The following is a 20,288-nucleotide window of genomic DNA, read 5'->3' on the forward strand; positions in this document are numbered from 1 at the left end:
TATCTGCAGACACAGATATAATCCACTTATGTATGTCAATAATGTGGCATTTTGTTATTCTCCATATCGATCAGAGTATTTCTTGACATAAAGTGAGGATAAGGCAGCAGTTTAGCTAAAGTAAGAAATACTGCAACCTGCAGGTGGGAGATAGCAGTCACTTAAATTCACTTTTTGACCATTTTGGCTGGAAATTTTCCAATTAAAAACTGTAGGGCAGGGGTCTCAAACTCCAGTCCTTGAGGGCCGCAGTCCTGCAACTTTTAGATGTGCCTCTGCTGCACCACACCTGAATAGAATAATTAGGTCATTAGCAAGGCTGGGAGAACTGATCTACACAAGGAGGAGGTACTTAAGCCATTTCATTCCAGTGTTTTGTACCTGTGGCAAATCTAAAAACTGTAGGTCTGCAGCCCTCGAGGCCTGGAGTTTGAGACCCCTGCTGTAGGGACTGTTTTACAGACCTTGTATGCACAAAAGGTACTAAAAAATACCAGTGATATTTAAATCCTAAAGATAATGTCTAATAGCCCATTAAATTTAAATAGAGACGGGCCGGTTACTGACATCAAGGCTTTCAAAAGGTAAGGTATCAAAACTGCTAAACCTTTTATTTGCTGTACCGACAATTTAACATCCTCCACCCCCACTGTTTATTTGCTCTGCAGGTTAGCTGGCTGAAAGAATAGCAATATAAGAGGAAAAAACGGTCAAGAAAAACATTAAGGAGGCATCATTATCCTGTGGGGATGCAAGGCGCATGCAATCAATATTAATAGAGTAAAACCGTAAAACTTTTTTGAAACATTTGCCAAAATAAGAGAACAAATGTACAAAAGTAAATTTGGAAAAGTAAATTTGTACAGAAAAAGGCAAAACACTGAGGTGTTATGATAATACATTTTAGACCACAAACTCCACGTTTAATTTTCCCATATGTGTTTGTTCATTCTCTAAGGACTGTAATCTATTGTGATTTCCAGCAAAATATCTGTAAACTTCTTTTTAAATAATCTTCCAGTGCAAACTGATTAATTTAAAGATTCATACAATCACATTTGCACAAACAACTGCAAAATCTTTGAGAAAAAAGGGTTTCTGCTATGACAAGCTGTTAACTGATTAATTGATCTTTGTTTTGTCAGAGTAAAAACGCTAATACAGAAGTGTGTGGTTGTATCATGTCTTCAAAAAATTTGTAATACTCCTTTAAGAAGCTTTCTTTGCTTTCTGTAGGTTCTGGCCAGTCTACGAACAGTAAGAAGTAACGTCGCTGCTCTGACGCATCTCCAAGATCGTGTCGTGAACAAGTAAGAGCAGAGTTAAGGAATGACAAACTGCTGGATGGTTTTGTTAATTTTACCAAAACTTCCCCTGCTTTCTGCTCCAGACGACCATCGAGCGCCAGTCAGCCGCCGCTTTGCAAACCGTGTCTCTCAGGTCAGTTCATGATGGGACTCTATGAAGTTGTAGCTGCAGATAAACGTGTTTGGTTTTAAAGTATATAGGTTTTATTACAGCTTTTTCTTTTCAGCTGTGTCTAGGCTTGTAGCTCTTAAGTTTGCATCCCCTGAAAGAATTTATAATTTTTATTTTAAAGAATGTGAATGATAATTTTAAAAAAAAAAAAAAACTTTTTCTCATTTTTAGTTTTGGTTAAAGTCATTTACTATCAAACAATCAAGTGTGTGAAGCTTCCTAATTAACTCTGATCAAAGGTTACGTAACTCAATGTCTTGTCTTGATGGCATATTCCAAATCATAGATCTTTTGATAGATTTAGCTTGGATGAATCTTAATTCTAGTTTTGTTTGAGAAAATTGCCATTTAAAATCTGTTTCAAAAACAATGGAAATGTTGAGTGGGACTTATCTGTGTTTCATGCTTTCTTTACTTTTAGGTTTTGTGGCTCAAAAATCTGATAAAATTTATTATTTCACTACTGATGCATAAATCTGTATGTTGTTCTTTGCCCAAATTAAAATCTGAGCAAAATATGAGATACATGTTGACTTTCACATCTTACATTTAATTTTTACTGTTTATATTTTCAAACAATTTTCTGTATAAATGAAGGTACCAATTTAATTATTTATTTTAAAAAAACCTATTGTAACCAATCGATTAAGTTTATTTGTATAGCACATTTCAGTAACAAGTCAGTTCAAAGTGCTTTACAACATAAAAGCACAAAAATATAAATTCATAAAAGACACCATATAGCCAACAGTTGCAAAAACAATTTAAGCTTTTTTTGAGATATTTATGATGAGTTTATTGAACTAAACTTGGGACAGATTCAAGATAAATTTTGTGTTCTCCCTTTCTGAGAAACAATCGGTGGATTAGTCATTAGGGAAGTTTTAATAAAATTTTTGTTATAAAGTTGGAAACTGCATCCTGATAATCGTTTCATGTTGTCCCACCTTTTACTTGAAACGCGTGGTTTTTTTTTTACCTTTCAGAAGAGCCCTATCAGAAGCTCACGATGGAGACTCTGGAAGAGCTGGACTGGTGTCTGGACCAGCTGGAGACGCTGCAAACGAGACACTCAGTCAGCGAAATGGCGTCCAATAAGGTAAAGGACTTCCTGTTCGCTGTCACGCAACACAACGCAGCTACAGCTGTTCCTGAATGTCTTACAGCGTCTGCTTATAAACTGTTTGGCATTAATGCCATTTTCATCAAGTTTTTAAAGCATGATTTTAAAGCTGCAATATGCAACTTTTATTTATAAAAAAGTTTTTACTTATTTGTTAACTCTGTCACCATTTTGTGACAGTATAATATGAGACAAATGATTGATGAAAAAATCAGCTCTTAAAAATCTAATTAAGAGACCACTTAAAATGATCATTTCTCTGATTTTACTTTTTATAGGTTTATGTTTGAGTAAAATAAACATTGTTCTATTATTCTATGAACTACTGACAACATGTCTCCGCAATTCCAAGCATAATTTTTTTATTTATTTGCAGAAAATTAGAAATGGTCAAATTTACGAAAAAGACGCAGTGCTTTCAGACCTCAAATAATGCAAAGAAAACAAGTTTATATTCATTTAGAAACAACAATACAAATGTTTTAACTCAGGAAGAGTTCAGGAATCAATATTTGGTGGAATAACCAGGAGGTTTTCAATGGGGTTCAGTGCAGTGGGCTCTTCATTTTTTCCAGAACCGTATGTGAAAAATGTATTTAAATGAAAGTTACATCCTGCAGCTTTAAATAATGTATTTGTCATATTTTCTGCAGCATAAAATCTTATTTATATTGCTTTAAAAAATGACATCCCATATGAACAAAAAATGGTATGTATTATGAAAAGGCACACCAAGGTTTCATCACATCCCTCGTCTAAGAGTCAATTAGCATCACTTCTTTCTGTTTCTCCGCTCTGTGTGGTTTCTCTGTCACACCGTCGGCCAGTCAGCTCTCAGCTTTCCACCCTGCCTCTGAAGCCAGTCGAATATGATTGGTCGGAGGGCAACGGGGGGGCTGGAGGCTGCATGCAGGACTGAGAGGAGAGTTCCTCGCAGAAACTCCTTTCGTCCCTCTTTCTCATTGACAGTGTGCTGCCGTAGCTGGATAGGAGACTGCAGTCAACACCCTCCCTATCGCTCCTGATGCTGGAGATCTCTCCATCCCATTCCTGTATCCCCCAACCTTATCAGCACCGGGGCTGTGGCAGGACATTTGCCATATTTTCTACAGGATAAAATCTTATTTACATTGCTTGGTAACAGTTGATTGGTGACAGGAAAAACTTGGATTTGTACTGCAACTAAGAGCAGCATGCGTTGGCTGACATGCTTCAGCTGGCAGTTTGGGTTTGTCTGTGCTGGAGACTCAGACAGGTGAGTGACAGGGAAGTGGAGCTGGTTTCCCTTGTTTGGAGGCTTTGCAGAGGTGAGGCTGTGGGGGGATCTTACACATAATGTTGAGAGGCTGACTGTCAGATCTTTTCACAACTGGACCTACAAACAGGTTGATGCAGATGCATTGTGAAAAGCTGAATAAGTATTCCTAATGAGCATGATGCATGCAATAGATTCTGTGTTTTGTGTTTGTAAGTTCAGGAAAAGTCACGGCAGAGGAAGTACTATACTGTCTGTCACCTTTAGGATGTTTTTGGACACACCCGTATTTGTGTCACTCATGTAAACTCCTCAGCATCCCTACCGTTTGCCTCCTCCCTCAGTCACCACGTGCTGAAGCCATTACATAATCAGTGTGGATGTCGCCACGGCGATAAATTCATGAAGACACACTGAACATTATTGCTTCTCAAAAACACTTATGGTCAGGAACAACGTCACTGTTTAACTTCTTCTTCTTTTACGTTGTAATTGAATACAGAGCAGAACATTTATCTTTAAAATATACAGTAACTACAGTAATGACAAGGTAATAAATGATTGTTTCTGCATGATAAACATTCATACCCTTTGAACTACAAATGTCACAAATATCTGCATTGCATTCAGCAGTATCATCTGGGGCATACTGCTTCCAAACTCATTCAATAAATTTGAATGTTATTGAATAGTTCAGCTATTTTAGGAACTTTATCACACATTATATACACAGATGCATGTTTTTCACTTAAAACTAATACAAATATGACATTTAAAGTTAGAATATTACCAATAAACAGACCAATAAAAATTTTTAGAATGAGAATGGGGGATTAGTGAAAAGAATGTTTAATACCTGGCTAGAGGTTATTTTCAAGATATTTTTAATCTGACAAACAAGACTAATTAGGATGTATATTATAATTTAATGAATATGACTGTACAGATTGTTTTTGCCCATTCTTTTCAGTGACATTCTGCTTATTGTAAGTGTCTTTGGCTGATAAAGATATTAAATAAATCACCAAATTTACCACAGGTATACCTGTCTCAGTAAACTACTGAAGAAAAAAATGTATTCAATGTTTTAAAGGCATTATTGCAATAAATATTTAGTACTAACCTGTAAAAAGAGGTCAATTTATGTACTAGTTGTAGTCAATAATGTAAGGGGTTTTTTTAGGCTACCCACTCATTTTTGTATTTTTTTGTTCTCTACTTAACAGTTTAAGAGGATGCTAAACCGTGAGCTGACGCAGCTATCAGAGACGAGTCGCTCAGGGAACCAGGTGTCGGAGTACATCGCCAACACTTTCCTGGGTAAGTTTGTCACATGATAACAGAGTTTAAAATCGTGCTCAAAGACATAGGCAACTAGTAATTTTTGTAGTGACAAATGAGTGTTTTATTTGTCAAGAAGAGGTGTTTCCGACACAAAGTTAAAATGCTGGTAGACCACTATTAACACCAGAGACAAATATATTAAAATCTGAGAGGAGATGATGAGAATGTGATTGTGCTGCATCTGTGGTGCAACTCATCCTTAAAATAGACGCAACTGCATGCATTTTTCCTAAATTTGAATGATGAATTAATAAAAGGATTATTAGCTGATTAGATTTTAGAAAATTTATAATTTTATCAACTGTGTTGATTGTCCAGGTTAGCATCCCTTGCAAACATCCTAAAAGCCTTTTTCATGTTTTGTCATGTAAATTAAATGTATTTTATTCAAATTTTATGTAGTAGGACAACATACATTGAAACATTTCTGAGAGGTGAATACTTTCACAAGGCACTGTTTGTGCAATATACATTAGCTGAGTTGTGCAACATGCTATGGTAGATAAAAAACATTGCAGAAAACAATGAGTTGTGTTTTCTTGGGCTTTATAGGGATGTGTTTGGAGGCGAAAGCCTTGAGTCATATTTAGAAAAAAAACTGCTGAGAAATGAGTAAAAAAGGATAACATATTGAAATGATAAAAAAGAAAAGAGAAAAATTAAATATGAATAAAGAGGAAGAAATTTATAGAAAATAAAAAAAGATAATATAGGGTCTTGGAAAGGGAAACAAAATGTACATAAAGAAGAAACAAATATTTTTGTCGAAATGAGGCCTCGAAAAGAGCATTTTTCTGAAGGAGAGGACAGACTGGGAAGGTGAGGATTTTTCCGTCTCTGAAGCAGGAGGAGGTGCGGCAATAGACAGCATTCCCGGACACATTGTGTGGCGTTGTCGTGGCAACTAGGTTGAGTATTATCCGACGGCGTGTTGCATCAATAGGAGGCTCAGTCTTCGGCAGCTCCTCTGGCAGGATGGTCCAGCCAAACGAGGATGGAGCCATCAGTCCGGCTCCATTGTGAGATGAAAGCCTCAAGCCTGGCCACGTTTGGAGATGAACCCCATGGCTCTGGGCGTGAGGAAGAGGAGGCACTGTGAGAGAGGTGAGAGAGGCCAGACGGTGCCTCCTGTGAGGATGTTGTTAGGATCGGTGATGCGTCTGAACGCTGGCGTGTGCGCCTGTGTCGGGCAGCTGCTGCTGCAAGGCTAATGAAACCAATTACAGCTGGAAGATACAAAGGGTAACATATGAAAGTGAGGTAAAGGTGTTAAAGCAGGTGGATCACTTTTGGTTCGTACAAAAATGGATGAGTCATTTTAATGTGAGCGTGTCTGCTGGGACAGCACCTTTGTGTCATCTAATGGCATGGAGATCATGTCTGCTGTGTCGGTACAAAACCTTCTGCAGATTTTTTATCATAAAATCCCCTTTTTTATTTTTTATGAGTGCTTTTCCATTTTAGAAAACATGAGAAGCTTTTTGTAATTTGGATTAAAACAACCGATGCTTCTGCTTTCTGTGACTTGGTCCTCTACACATGACAGAAACAGGACATGCAACGTTCTGTCTAGCTTTTCTACACTCTTGAAGTTGGTGTTTATTTTCCCTCTGATGCAACGCGAGTTGTTCACAAGGTCATTGTTCTGTGTTGTGCTGAAAAGATGCCAATATGCATGCACATCCACTATAGAAACATATTCTGAAAGACTGAAACTAGAATCTGAATGTTGTGGTCAATTTTCTCTAGTTTTTGGAAATCTTTGTCCTATGAATATATTTTATATCTAATTCATATTTCTCTTTGATAACTAAATTAGAACAACTAATAATCTTTTATTTTAGCCTATCTGCTATAACTTATTAGCTACATTAAGAGTAAATGTGACGTTGTGGCACATGTGAGAGTACAGACACCACAAAACACAGTTTTACTATTTTAAAACAGAAGAAGAATAGTTGACATTTTAAGCTATCTTTAGCATGTTTTATTCAAAATTAACCAGACTAGTATCGCTTGTATTACATATGCCAACTCTCTATTTGTACTTTCTGTAATAAGTCGACCCTAATGTTACTGCTAAGGTTAACATGGTTTATATCCACCATGTTCCTTGAACGAAACAAGCTGAAAGCTCAGAAAGACAAAACAGAGCAACTTTCCTGTTATCACTTAAAAACTCTGCTTTCTTGCAGCCTAAATGATTAATACAGTTTTCTTTTAAATGTTTTAATATCTACTTTATACCTTCTTGATTATGAAAATAGCTGCTTTTGAGTATTCTTCTCTCAGTAACAGCACCCACACCAAAGGAGGTTTGTTTTTAGAGGGTCATCAATGCACTGCTTCATCGTAAAACTAAGGAGGTTCTGAGTTTAAATCAATTCTGCGGCATTTCTGTGTTGAGTTTGCATGTTTTACCCTTATATATAAAAGTGACCTTCCTGTTATCTCCTGAAAATATTTCTCTCTCAGCTTTACGTGCAAGAATCATTTTGTTTTAAATAGCTTTGTACAGAAAAAAAATGGTCACTGTCACTGGTCAGGATCCATCTGAGGATCGTCTCATTTCGGTCGGAAACCGATTTTTTTTCTAGAGAAAACTGATGAAAAACTTTCCGTCTGTGTCATAGTCATTTTATAATTATGAACAAACACATAGACTGATTAAATCTAGATATGAGTTTAGAAGGTGAGCAAGTTGGTTAAATAAAATTAAAAACAAACCTACCTGCCTGTCAAATCTGTCAGTTGCTTGGACCACCATTAAGTTTGGACACTGGAGCAAATGGTTCTGGGAGCAGACATGTTTCCAAAGCTCATTTGTTGGATCTGGCCTTAACTTTGTGTCTGTTTTGTTTCTTGATGCTCCAGAGAAGCAACATGACTTGGAGATCCTGTCTCCGCCTGCTAAGGAGAAGGAGAAGAAAAAAAGGCCGATGTCACAGATTAGCGGTGTGAAAAAGGCCACACAAAGCCCAAGCTTAGCGCCTGCTTGCATCCCTCGCTTTGGAGTCAACACACCGCACGAGAGCATGTTGGCAAAGGTATGATCACACACTGAAACACCAAAAGAAACACACAGAAATGTTCTGGATAATTTGCATGTTTTTGCTCTTCGCAGGAAATTGAGGACCTTAATCGATGGGGTATGGATATTTTCAAACTAGCAGAATATTCAGGAAATCGCCCTCTGACGGTGATGATGTACTCCATTTTCCAGGTAGGAAAATCCTGCTGTAAGAAATAGTTTTCTCCACGAATAGCAGAAAAGAAGGGAAATTAAAATGGTGCACATTAAGTTTAAATGCAAAAAATGGGTGCCGAGTCAAATCACCACATTTATGTTCATGTCTGTATTAATATGTTGAATGTATGTGTCTATGTGTGTGGGAGGGTATGGGGGTGTGCAAGTACATGTTTGTAAATGTATATATACTGTGTGTATGTATATGTAGAAATATTTTCATAATTATATCTCTAGTTTAGCTTGTAAACTAGCTAAAACAGCTAGTATAGCTAGTTTAGCACTGTACTTTTTTTTACACTGTACAATGTTTTATTCTGTTTTTCATTTCTGTTAACTCTTGTTTTGTTCTGTCCACTTTTTGCTGTGACATCTTAAATTTGTGATAAACGATGATCTTATCTTAATTAAAAGATAGTTGATGTTTTATTTGCTTGTCTTTCCATCGATAGGAGCGAGATCTTCTGAAAACCTTCAAGGTGCCAATTGACACTTTCCTCACCTTCATGATGACTTTAGAGGACCACTACCATGCGGACGTAGCTTATCACAACAACATCCACGCTGCTGATGTGGTGCAATCCACCCATGTTCTCCTGTCCACTCCTGCTTTAGAGGTGAGCGCTGTAGGTTTTTTTGCCCACTCTTTCCACTATGTTTTCGGGTTGAGGTACCGTTAAATTGAGCCTGGTTTGATGTCTTTCTTCATCCAAGGCGGTGTTTACAGACCTAGAGATCATGGCCGCTCTTTTTGCAAGCGCCATCCATGACGTCGACCACCCAGGCGTCACCAACCAGTTCCTCATAAACACAAGTATGTCACTTCCTGTTTCTGCATTCAGCAGGGATAACAGATGTAATGTATCCTATATAAATTCATAAATTTGAGCTGTTTCTCTGCCAAAACCACATTTAGCATCGCATTCACGAGGTTGATTAATTGTTAACACACACCTCCTGGTTCTGATTGGTTGCTTTTGGTCAGGAGCTGTGTATTTTTTCAGATAGCAATACTAGCACAGGGAGGAGATGAAGGAAATTAATCTTATCTATCTCATAACAAACTGTCACAACATGGTGACGGTTTTAACAAATATGTAAAAAACGTTTTTATATATATAAAATGTTCATACTACAGCTTTAGAATAGACTTTTGTAAGTGTTTAAATGAAAAGTATTTTATGAGCGAACAGTTTCTTGTCTTTTATAACAATTCAAACATACTAATAATGGCACGTAAAGAGTGTAGTTTATATAGGTGTTTAGGTGGTTCCCACTCCAAAAATGTAATAAGTATGATTATAATAAAGTAGTTATGCTAAGTCTGGAGTAATTTATTTAATGTAAATGTAACCACCATAAACCATTCATTATTAAGCAAAACCAAAAAAGAGGCTAGTATGGGATTTGGCATAAGTCACAGTTTTCTGTAGAACAATGTTTAAAGTGCTGTTGTTGTTGGATAGTGACAGTTTCCTCCTTCCTTCTTTGAGGTTCTGAATTGGCACTAATGTACAACGATTCGTCTGTGCTGGAGAACCATCACCTCGCTGTTGGCTTCAAGCTGCTACAAGAAGAAAACTGTGACATCTTCCAGAACCTCGGCAAGAAACAGAAAGACTCACTCCGGAAGATGGTGATTGACATGGTAAGGCTGGGACTCCTTTTTATCCTTACAACTCTGGAAAACAATTTGAAAGTATGGAATTTCATTAAATATGTCCAGGTGAAAATAAGTATGAGAACAGAAGGAAAGAATTAGATTTAATTCTATGTTTTATTGTCTAAATATCTCCATCTGTCCATCTTTGAAGCCTGACCTCAAAAATGTCTATTGTAAATTTAGGATTAACATTTGTTTTTCAAAAGTGAAAAAAATTTACTAAAATTTTACTCCAGAAAAGTATAAAATCTTGACATGAAAACAGAGAAGGTCTGTTTGCCAATGTCAATGTGAAATTTTTACATATATCACTTTTAAAAGGAGGTTAAAACTGCACCAAAGTGCTGTACAAGAACGACAGCACAATACAATAGGTTGATGAAAAGAGGAAAAAATAATAATAAGTAAATTAAATATCACAACAAAAAAGTTACAGTATCAGGCCTCAATTAAATGCGAACAAATAAAAATGAGTTTTAAGAACGATTTAAAATGATCCAAAGCCTAATAAATTATAAACTTTCAAATTTATTTTCATGACTTTAATTCGGCCACGTTTACACAGCAGGCAAATGCGACCCAAATTAAAGTTTTTTGGCCTAAATGTGACCCGTACTTAACTTTTTAATAGCAGGCTGAACGGCACTAATTCTGATCTTCTGAAAAATCATATTTGTGCCACTTTCATACGTGGGACAAAATCCGATACAGTTTTCAAAGCATCTGAAGTCAGAACAGTCATGTCGCATTAATCCGACTTTTACGTTATTGACCTGAGACTTATATCTAAATTATTCCCCAGAAGAAGCTAGATAGAGCAAATCCATGTCGAAAACAAAAATCTTCTGGAAAAAATGTCACAACAAAATTTCTTGCTGCTTTTCTCAACTGAACAAACTAATATTCATATTGATTCAATTTATTTCTTTGTGTTATTACTGCATTAGGCAAACAAGGCCAAATATTTGGAGCTGCAGCAACTTATAATGTCTTAGTACCTTGTGAAGGTTGATGTTTAGTGATTAAACAGATTTAATTTGTAGTTCAGGAGGATTTGAGTTGTGTGTGTGCTGCTTTGCTTTGTGCAGGTGCTGGCCACAGATATGTCCAAACACATGAACTTCTTGGCAGACATGAAGACGATGGTGGAGACCAAGAAAGTGACGAGTTTGGGAGTCCTGCTGCTAGACAATTATTCTGACCGCATCCAGGTAATGAAGTGCCAAATGATATGAAATAATTCTGACATTTTCTTTTTAAAAAAAATGTATTTTAGAAATGTTGTGCGTGTTTGTTATTCAAAAGAAACACTCTTGTGAAGGACTGAAGCGCTTTAGCGTGTTTGCTAACTTTGAAAACATTTTTTCCCCTAAATTAATTTTTCCAAATAAATTCTAAAGCACTAATTTTGACATTTGTGTTGAAGTTTTTGTTATCAACTTAAGAATCCTTTCAGTAGTTAGACGGTTATATTCAGGCTTTTATTTCGAAGTGGGTGAAGACTGTTTATGTCGCAGTTCCATTTCCTCTCCTTGCAAAATTTATTGAGAAAATGGCAAATATACAACAAAAAACTTTACATGTATACAAGTTAAACTTTACAAATGTGCAAGTATACATCAAAAAACAAGTAAAGATTGACCGAAGAATGCAGCACTTTAATGAACAACCAGGACTGATAATTAAACAAATACAGGATGAACTCTACATATATTAATTGTTTTCGAAGTGTCCTTATATTCTGCTTGTGATACATGGTGGGTTTCAATATGGTTGAATTTAGCGTGTTAACATTAGCTTCCCATAAATACCATGTTGGTGTAGTTCTTTAGCATTAGCAGAACTAATGTTTATGATTAGAGCTTTAGTGGATCTGGTTGTATTATTAGCAGAATGGAGTGCTTTCACTTATTTTGGATCATATAGAAAATGTATTGTTTCATTCAAGTATCTTTTGGCTCAGAAGTGTTTTTTTGCTTCAGGTTTTACAGAACATGGTCCACTGTGCTGATTTAAGTAACCCAACCAAACCACTGGAGCTGTATCGGAAATGGACGGACCGCATCATGGTGGAGTTCTTCACCCAGGGAGACCGAGAGCGGGACAAGGGGATGGAGATCAGTCCTATGTGCGACAAACACAACGCCTCCATGGAGAAGAGCCAAGTAAGTCAAATCTGACCTACATGGTTGCACATCATATTGTGGAAAAGTTCATATTTTTACAAGACAAATCGCCCAAACTTATGCTGTGTTCATACTACAGCCCGAAATGACCAAATGTTTTGACGTAATAGGACCTGTATCTGATCTTTTCATGGCAGTCTGAACAACACAGGTCAGATTCTTTTCGAATGCAACCCAGGCCACTTGGCTATCCGATACGTGTCCGATTCAAATGTGACCTAACGTCCAGGTCGCATTCATCCCACTTGAACGTCACTGATACTCAACAAATGTCAGTATTCTGATACACGCAAGCGGGAAGAATAACTACAACCATGGTGGACTATAACGAGGATTAAGTTGTTAATATTCTGGCTCTGGTTGGACAACAACTTCAGTATCGTATGTTATGCTCCACCGTTAGCATCCATGTTTACTTCTGCAAACACTGAGCACTTCTTGTTTTAACACTAGGTTGGTAAAACACTGAGCACGCTCTCTATGTGTGACGTTATTGCGCCTCTAGTGTGCAAGCGGGACACTTTCAGGTCGCTCTTCACACTGGAGATCACATACAGGTCGCATATTTTTGGAAGTGTGAGCAGCCACGGCAAAAAAATTCAATTTGACAAAAAATCGGACTTTGGTCACTTTAGGCTGCAATGTGAACATAGCCTTAGTTATTGGTTTTCCTCTGTAGTCTTCACAAAGTTTATCGGCTGGTTCTGGTTTCTCTTCAGTGTTTTTGTATTTTCCTACCCAGGTGGGGTTCATCGACTACATCGTTCACCCGCTGTGGGAGACCTGGGCCGACCTGGTGCACCCTGACGCCCAGGACATTCTGGATACGCTTGAAGACAACAGGGAGTGGTACCAGAGCATGATCCCCCGCAGCCCCTCGCCAACGAGCCCGGACGAGCCTCACGCTGAGGTGGGACCCGCAGCTGGCACTCCAGGGTCAGGAGGAGCCTTCCCTTCATCGGGAGGAGACAAATTCCAGTTTGAACTCACCTTGGAGGAGGAGGAGGAGGACGAAGAGGAGGCGGCGTCTGACCTCGAGAGCCCCTTAGAGGAGGAGTCTCAGACCAGTGGAGATCGGAGACACGATTCGTCCTCACCGTCCCTGTCTCCAGACCCCCGCGGCGGCGGCAGCAACAGGTACCGTCCTCCCTCCCCTCACCCGTCTCGGACCCTGAGTCTCGCCTCCATGTCGGTGCGGAGCCCCCACCCTCACAGGACGCTGGGCTCCCCGGGGCCGGAGGCTTCTGACAGGAACAGAGAGCTGAGCCAGGAGGGCGACGGCGTGGCCTGCCTGCCGATGGGAACGTAATGACAAGCAGGAGCCGCCCTGCCGCAGAGACATGAGCGCTGGAGGCTGGAGGCGTCGGCAGGGCGAGCCTTTGCCAATAATGTCTGTAAAATCACCACAGTCCCTTTACACTGGAGACACCTTCTCTGGAGAGCAGAGGAACAACTCGCCTCTGTGTTTTTCTTTCTTTTCCAGCAAGATGAAATGTTTTATCCTCTGTCTGAGTGCCTGATTGGCCTTCCTGGTTTCCTGCAGCTTCAGCTGATGAATAATTGCTGCATTTAAACTGGGAAGAGTGGAATTAAGGCTTGTACTTACACAAAAGGTAACAAAACCTAAAAGGAAACGTCTTCCTCCAAAATAACTGTGACATCCGAGCATGAGCGGCGAATGAGGACTACAGTGGTGTGACAGGGTTTTGGAAATGATTTTGCACCATCGTTTTAATTTAGGATAATTAAGTTGGAATAGGTGAGTATGATTTATTTCTTTAAGAATGGCGTGTGAAATGAGTCAGTTAACCAAATACGGGATGTAGATGAGAAACTCGACGGACCTAAACCTCAGGGTATGAAGTGAAGCATAAACCTAATGTAGCACAGGTGTACTAAACCCCCCAACCCAACCCCAAACCGTCTTTCCTGTTTGTCCCATTGAGAAATGAGACTTTGTCTAAAATGTCTGTCTTTACATTTATTTAAATCCCTTTAATAGAGAATTTGGCAGATGAAGCAATCAGATATTCAAACCAGCTTGTAGCACCATGGGAACCGAACACTTTAGACTGAACCACGGTCTCACCTGTTGCAAAGACACCAATGTATATTTAGTTTGAGCTTTATTCTATTTTTTACCTTATATTTTAAATTGTTTATGTTTTAATTTCTGTACTGTTCCTCATTGTATGTTTGCTGGTCTTGTGTGTTTTTGTGCTGAAGAAAAGCATTTTTTTAATCAGGGTGCCTCCAGTCTGCAGTAGCACTTTACCGTCTTTACCGTTCTGTTCTAGTATTTAGTCACACAAAGGGCTTCACCCACTGTAGGCCTACTGATCACAAAAAAGAAACTGTACAGGACATTGGACTACAGCTCTCAGAAGGCAGAGCAGGCCACAAAACTTAACATCTTATGGACGAGCATGAACGATCCCGGGTCTCCAGCAGCTTCTAAAGCTACAAGTTGAAGGTTTCTGTTGTTTTAATGAAAATTAAAATTATTGTGTAAACCTTCTCACTATTAAATGAAAGTACAATTTGCTATAAATCTGAGTTCATACAAAGAAAACTCTGGGTCTCCTTACATCGAGGTACACAGGGTTCCTACACAGGCTTGAAATAAATCAATTTTAAGATAAGTTTTGAAAAGGAACATTGATTTTAGAACAAAAATACACCTTTAAGTCTTCAAGAGATTATAAATGGCTTGTTCTCCCTTAATTGGAAGATTAAATAGTGCAAAAAAAAAAAATTTTTCTCTTCGTTAAATGCATCAAAATTAGGAACACTCACCATTTTTTATTCTATAAATGCATCAGGCAACCATGTATTTTAGGTTTAGTTTGTCTACAGGAACCAAGCTGGTTTTTATTTACTCTTCAAGAAAAAAAAACAACTCAAAAATGTTCTGGCAGAAACATAGCAGTTATAGATAACTCTTCTAGATAACTCTGTTTACAAAGTTGTTAAAACTGTCACAATGTCCTGACAGTAGAAAATTACACAATTTGTAAAATTAGCTCTGACTGCCATTTAAAGAAAAGCACCATTCCCCTTCAGAAACAACCAGTCAGAACCAGGAGGAGGGTCTTAGCGGTGTCAATCATGCTCATCTGTGTGCTGCTCACACCCTTCACCCATTTAGGCCATACCGTTATTCAGACTCACAATTTCTGGTGTGCTTATGGCAGAGAAACAACCTAACTAAAAAGAAAAACTAAACCTATTGAGTTTTTCTCAGAACTTCCTACTGCAGCTTTAAATGACTCATATTATGCACTCAGCATCCCTGAAGGATTAATTCTACCTTCAAAGTAATTTATTCAATATTTAAGCCAAGAATGTTACAGAATTTATCAATGTTTTTGCTCCTCAATAGAAAATAAAACAAGCACAGCTGACATGTGTAAATGCATTCAGATTAAAAAATATTTTTTTTTAAATTTTTTTTAAATATAAATATTAAGTTGTAGAATTTGCTCTAAGTTTCTCTAGATGCAAAAAGCTTCACACTGGCCTTTTTCTGCTCCACAAGTGAATCAGATGTTTCTTGAAATGTGGGGGAAAAAAGATAATAAACGCATTTAGACCAGTTTTGTATTAAAATTCCCAGGATATGTTAAAAATACCTGCAGAAATTTAAGTAGCATATAAAACTGAAAACATGTGTAGCAACCCTGTGTATAGCGACAAACTGTTTGCCTTTAAAACCGCAGCATGCCCTCCTCTTCAGGCTGTTGCATCCAGAGCGTCACTGCGGCTGGTCTTTGGTTGTGGTTGAGTTGGTTAAGCTCACACACTGCCCACTCTGTGCCTCTGAAGTTGAATGAAGTGTGTTTGGTTTGGTAATAGCAGCTTTCTTTATTCATAAAAATCCCACTGAATAAATCAAAACTCCAGTTAACCAGCGACAACTGTTGGTTCCCCCGTTGCATTAAAAAAAGAACACAAAATCCGCACCAATGTAAACTTATGAACTTCTTGTGGTTTTCTGTTTGTTGTTATTTTTATTATTTAAGAGATCCAGTTGTCGAAATAACTGAAAAAGATACAAAAAAGAACATGTAAGTAGTTTGTCATGAGTTTTACACCTGCAAAGGATTTATGGTAAAGTTAATACATTTTCAGATTAATCTATTATGCATTTTATCTATTATGTATCATCAATGTGGCTTTTTAAAATGGTCATAAAAAACAAAATGTTACACTAAGTCTGTGTGTCAAACACTAACAGATAAGGAGAAATATTGGAGCAGTATTTATACAACCACATACTTTATCTTTTCTTTTTAAATTAAATGTTATATTTTTATTTCATGTTTTTTATAACTCTTCACTTTTTGTTTTTGGTTAAGTAGCTGTACGTCATTTCAGTATAATGAACAAATACTATGAATCAACGGATAGGATCTTAATCCAGCATGTAATTATTGTCTTTTTTTACCACAGCACACAGTATAGAGAAAACCGTACATTTCTTTCATTATTACACAGATGTCGTTTGTTGCAGATCTATTGGTGTATATTTGTTAGACTCTCATTTTGAAAGTTTATAATTTTTATAATTTTTATAATTTCTACATTCCTAGATCCCATCTTCAAACTCCAAACTCAGCAAGATTTTAGGAATGTTTTTGAAGGAAAATATTCGTTTTTAATGAACTGACCTCTTGAAACCTTTTAAAAAACACGATGTTCTACCTGAATGATGCCAAGGTCAAATAGAGCGATGAGAATTTTTGTGATGGAGAATCGATTGAACAGATGGGATTTAATTGGGTCATTAATATTCATATTTTGATCACATGATTTATTTACAGACACAATGTTGTCAACTAAAGATTATCCAAATGCAACAATACGTTAGTACCAGAATTTGAAAAATAAAGTTGATACTCACTTTTGGATTCATGCTAAACCAAAACAGAAAAGTAATAAAGGAGTGGAAACACCCAAACCAAACCAAACCACACCTCAAACATCAGCCACAGGTTAAAGTTTGCTGTCTAACTTTAAGCATTTTATCTTTTCTCACATTACAAATAAAGATGTCATGAACAGAAGAATGCTTTCCTCCCGCCGTGCCAACAGGGGCTGCTGTAGAGCTCAGACCTGCAACACCAGTTCAAGAAGGTTGGGACTTTGTGTAAAATAAAAACTGCATAAAATATGTTAAAAACCCATATTTTACTTACAATGGAGTGAATCTCCCTTTTAAATTTATAAACATTTTTTAAATTTCTGATTTGAGACCGGAGGACAGTTTTCTTCAGATTTTGGGAATCTTTTAATTATTTGATGAATAATTAAAAGATTATATGATGATATAATAGATAACACGATGTTCCGTCTTCCCAGTTCTGCACTGGGGAACATTTTTCTGAAATTTTTCCACCATTGTACAATTCAGCTTATTTTTATACCCAATTGCTGCAAAATGCTCCGCCAGCAGCTTATTGTTTAAAACCTCTTACCTCTGCAATATTTTTTTATTATGTCCTTTTTTGAGATACCACCATATTTAATTTTTTTTCCTCTAGAGGTTTTTTGACTTCTCAATTTTCACTTTTATGTTTACAGTTTTTTGTGAATCCAGGTGCATCTCATCAATCATTACGGTAATTTTTGAAAGTGAAAACTTATATGGATTCATTACACAATGAGTGTTATATTCCTGGCATTTATTTGTCTTAGGTTAGTTAATCATAACTACTAGATAACAAACCAAAATTTACCTTTTTTGAACTTTTGAAAGTCACATAAGGCAAAAAAGTATTTTTAATACAGAAACGTTTTGGTATGTCATACAAAATCACAAAAAAAACTCGTAAGCAGATTAAGCCACCTGTACTCAAACATGGAAAGTTCAGTGGAAGGAAAAACTGAGCTAGAGAGACAAACTTAAAATTACCTGCAATAATCACTTGTAATATGTCTCCCTGTATGTAGTGAATCAACATAATACCTTAGTTTAATTTGCTGAGATGCACCTGTATTATATGGGTTTATCTTTATATTTCAGACACTTTTTACGTTACACACGGTGTCCCAACTCTTACAGAACTGGGGTCGCACATTGGTTGGCGTTCAAACAAAGCAGGTTGTGTCCCGTCAGGTTAGGAGCGTCAGCCTGCTCGACTGGGAAGAAAAGCGTGCCACAAGTGTTGAAAACACACGAAACACCTGCCAGCCTACGAAGCTGTACATTTTTACACTAGAGATTTTAAACTGATGATTGTATCAAAGTCATTAACTTTATAAGTGTTAGTTTTTACAAATGAAACATGTTGACAGTATTTAAAGCAGGCGTTTTCATAGGTTTCTGTGCAGCGTAGAGAGCAGCCCTTTGCTAACCCCGATAGCGGAGAATGTTTGTATTTTCATGACTTTCATCTCTTTCTATACCAAGTACGTTTGGAGTCTAGAGCGCGTAGAGAGACCAGGCAGTTAGCGAGCACTACAACAGATAATTTGCTTCCTGGTTAGGCAGTTGTAGGAAACAATAGTCTAAACAGTATTTCTATTTTTTAGTTAGTAAGCTTTATCAATCGGCCTTACATATGATAGGTTTGAGCCTTGTGTTAAAGGACTATTGTGCTGTTTTTTTGTTTTGTTGGATGCTGACCTTCAAAGTGTTTGTTTTTCACCCCTAAAGAAATAAGATTGGGTTTCAACTAGAAAATAATGTGTTTTTAGCAGCATTTTTAGCTGTTAACCTTCTGTCATTTAGGATTCCTAAATCAAAAATGTTTGAATTTCTAGTGTAAAAGAATACCCTTCACGTGATGAAAATGCCATCTATATCTTATCATTTAAACATTTCTTACCTTTTGCATATTGATTCTGACATGCTGAAAAAACAGTAAGGATCTCCTGGCATTTTGTGGACCTTTCCAAAAAACTTCAAATTTATTTATTTTACTTTGTTAAACATTTTGGTTTCCAAAGAGTAAAAGGTCCCAAAAAGTGAAACTCTGATCCGTCTACATTACATTATCTAAGCTCATGGGATACGGACCAAAAGAATGAGATCCTGGATACAAATGACGGAAATGAGCTTCCATTGCGAGATACTTTGAAAAATAAAAATTTACTTTTCTATTAGCAATTTTTAATAATGCATCCTTAATTTTCAAGATCTTTCATTTTTTGAAAATATTCAAAATCGTAATTGAAAATTTTACAGCAATGCAAAGGACTTTTACCATTCATTTAGTCTTTGTAAAAAAAAAAAAAAAACACACACAAAAAAAACTCACTGAGCTTCAAGTATTTTTGTTCTTATTGCAGAAAAGCTTGACAAATGACGCACTGGTGGCATTTTCATCATGGATTCTTTAAAACTATTTTTAGACTCACATCTCCCAGTCTGAGGCGTCAGCTAGTTGGCTTCAGCACTGTGGCTTAACACAGGATAGACAACAGCGCCACTTGGTGTTAAGTGTGTTAGTTGGCAGGGGAGTTCCTGCTTTCATTTAATAATGCTGATACTGCCTTCATTCTTGTTAATGCAGTCTCTCGGTTTCAGTGTCGTGCAAATGTCTAAAGATATATTTATTCTTTAAATGTGTCAAGAACAAGTACTGTAAGACAATGACTGATTTTATGTTCCAGAGCCTAAAAACAAGTATGCTTTACTTGTATGTACTCGTCTGCCACTCCAATGTTTGTTTTTGTCAGAACTCATTTTGCTTTTGAAGCCAAAAGATTCTCGGGAGTTCAGGGTGTTATGTGAAAAAATGCCAATAAATTAAATGGAAATTTATAAACTTTGTTTTTAGTTTCTTTCAGACTGGAGTCCTTTTCTTAAGAGAAAAATAGAGTTAATCTGCTTTCTAGATTGTAGCATTTTAAGATGGTGTCTTCAAAAAGTTTGGCAAACAGAGCAATACTGCCACCAACTGCAAGTGTGAACAAATGTTGCAATCTATTCTCATACAAAAGGATACTGCCTGGTAGATTTTACTTTTCTAAAATTAAATGGGAGC

General features: G+C 37.1%; 1 protein-coding gene across 7 annotated transcripts in view; it reads left to right on the plus strand.

The window, feature by feature from the left end:
• The window catches only part of LOC114150848 (cAMP-specific 3',5'-cyclic phosphodiesterase 4C), a 124,385-nt gene extending 104,320 nt beyond the window's left edge, over window positions 1–20,065 (plus strand). For 5 of the 7 annotated variants that reach the window (XM_028027573.1, XM_028027575.1, XM_028027576.1 and 2 more), the window contains 12 exons: window positions 1,237–1,310; window positions 1,391–1,440; window positions 2,466–2,578; window positions 5,084–5,177; window positions 8,076–8,248; window positions 8,326–8,424; window positions 8,901–9,065; window positions 9,163–9,262; window positions 9,942–10,096; window positions 11,200–11,322; window positions 12,094–12,276; window positions 13,040–20,065. In XM_028027573.1, coding sequence (XP_027883374.1) covers window positions 1,237–1,310; window positions 1,391–1,440; window positions 2,466–2,578; window positions 5,084–5,177; window positions 8,076–8,248; window positions 8,326–8,424; window positions 8,901–9,065; window positions 9,163–9,262; window positions 9,942–10,096; window positions 11,200–11,322; window positions 12,094–12,276; window positions 13,040–13,606 — 1,896 coding nt within the window. In that variant the 3' untranslated portion in view covers window positions 13,607–20,065. Of the gene's footprint in view, window positions 1–401; window positions 585–1,236; window positions 1,311–1,390; window positions 1,441–2,465; window positions 2,579–5,083; window positions 5,178–8,075; window positions 8,249–8,325; window positions 8,425–8,900; window positions 9,066–9,162; window positions 9,263–9,941; window positions 10,097–11,199; window positions 11,323–12,093; window positions 12,277–13,039 lie in introns of those variants that run through there. The other 2 variants (XM_028027577.1, XM_028027572.1) reach the window with 2 other exon arrangements.
• The last annotated feature ends 223 nt before the right edge of the window (window positions 20,066–20,288 follow it).

This window comes from Xiphophorus couchianus, chromosome 9, assembly GCF_001444195.1.
Source record: "Xiphophorus couchianus chromosome 9, X_couchianus-1.0, whole genome shotgun sequence".
NCBI lineage: Eukaryota > Metazoa > Chordata > Actinopteri > Cyprinodontiformes > Poeciliidae > Xiphophorus > Xiphophorus couchianus.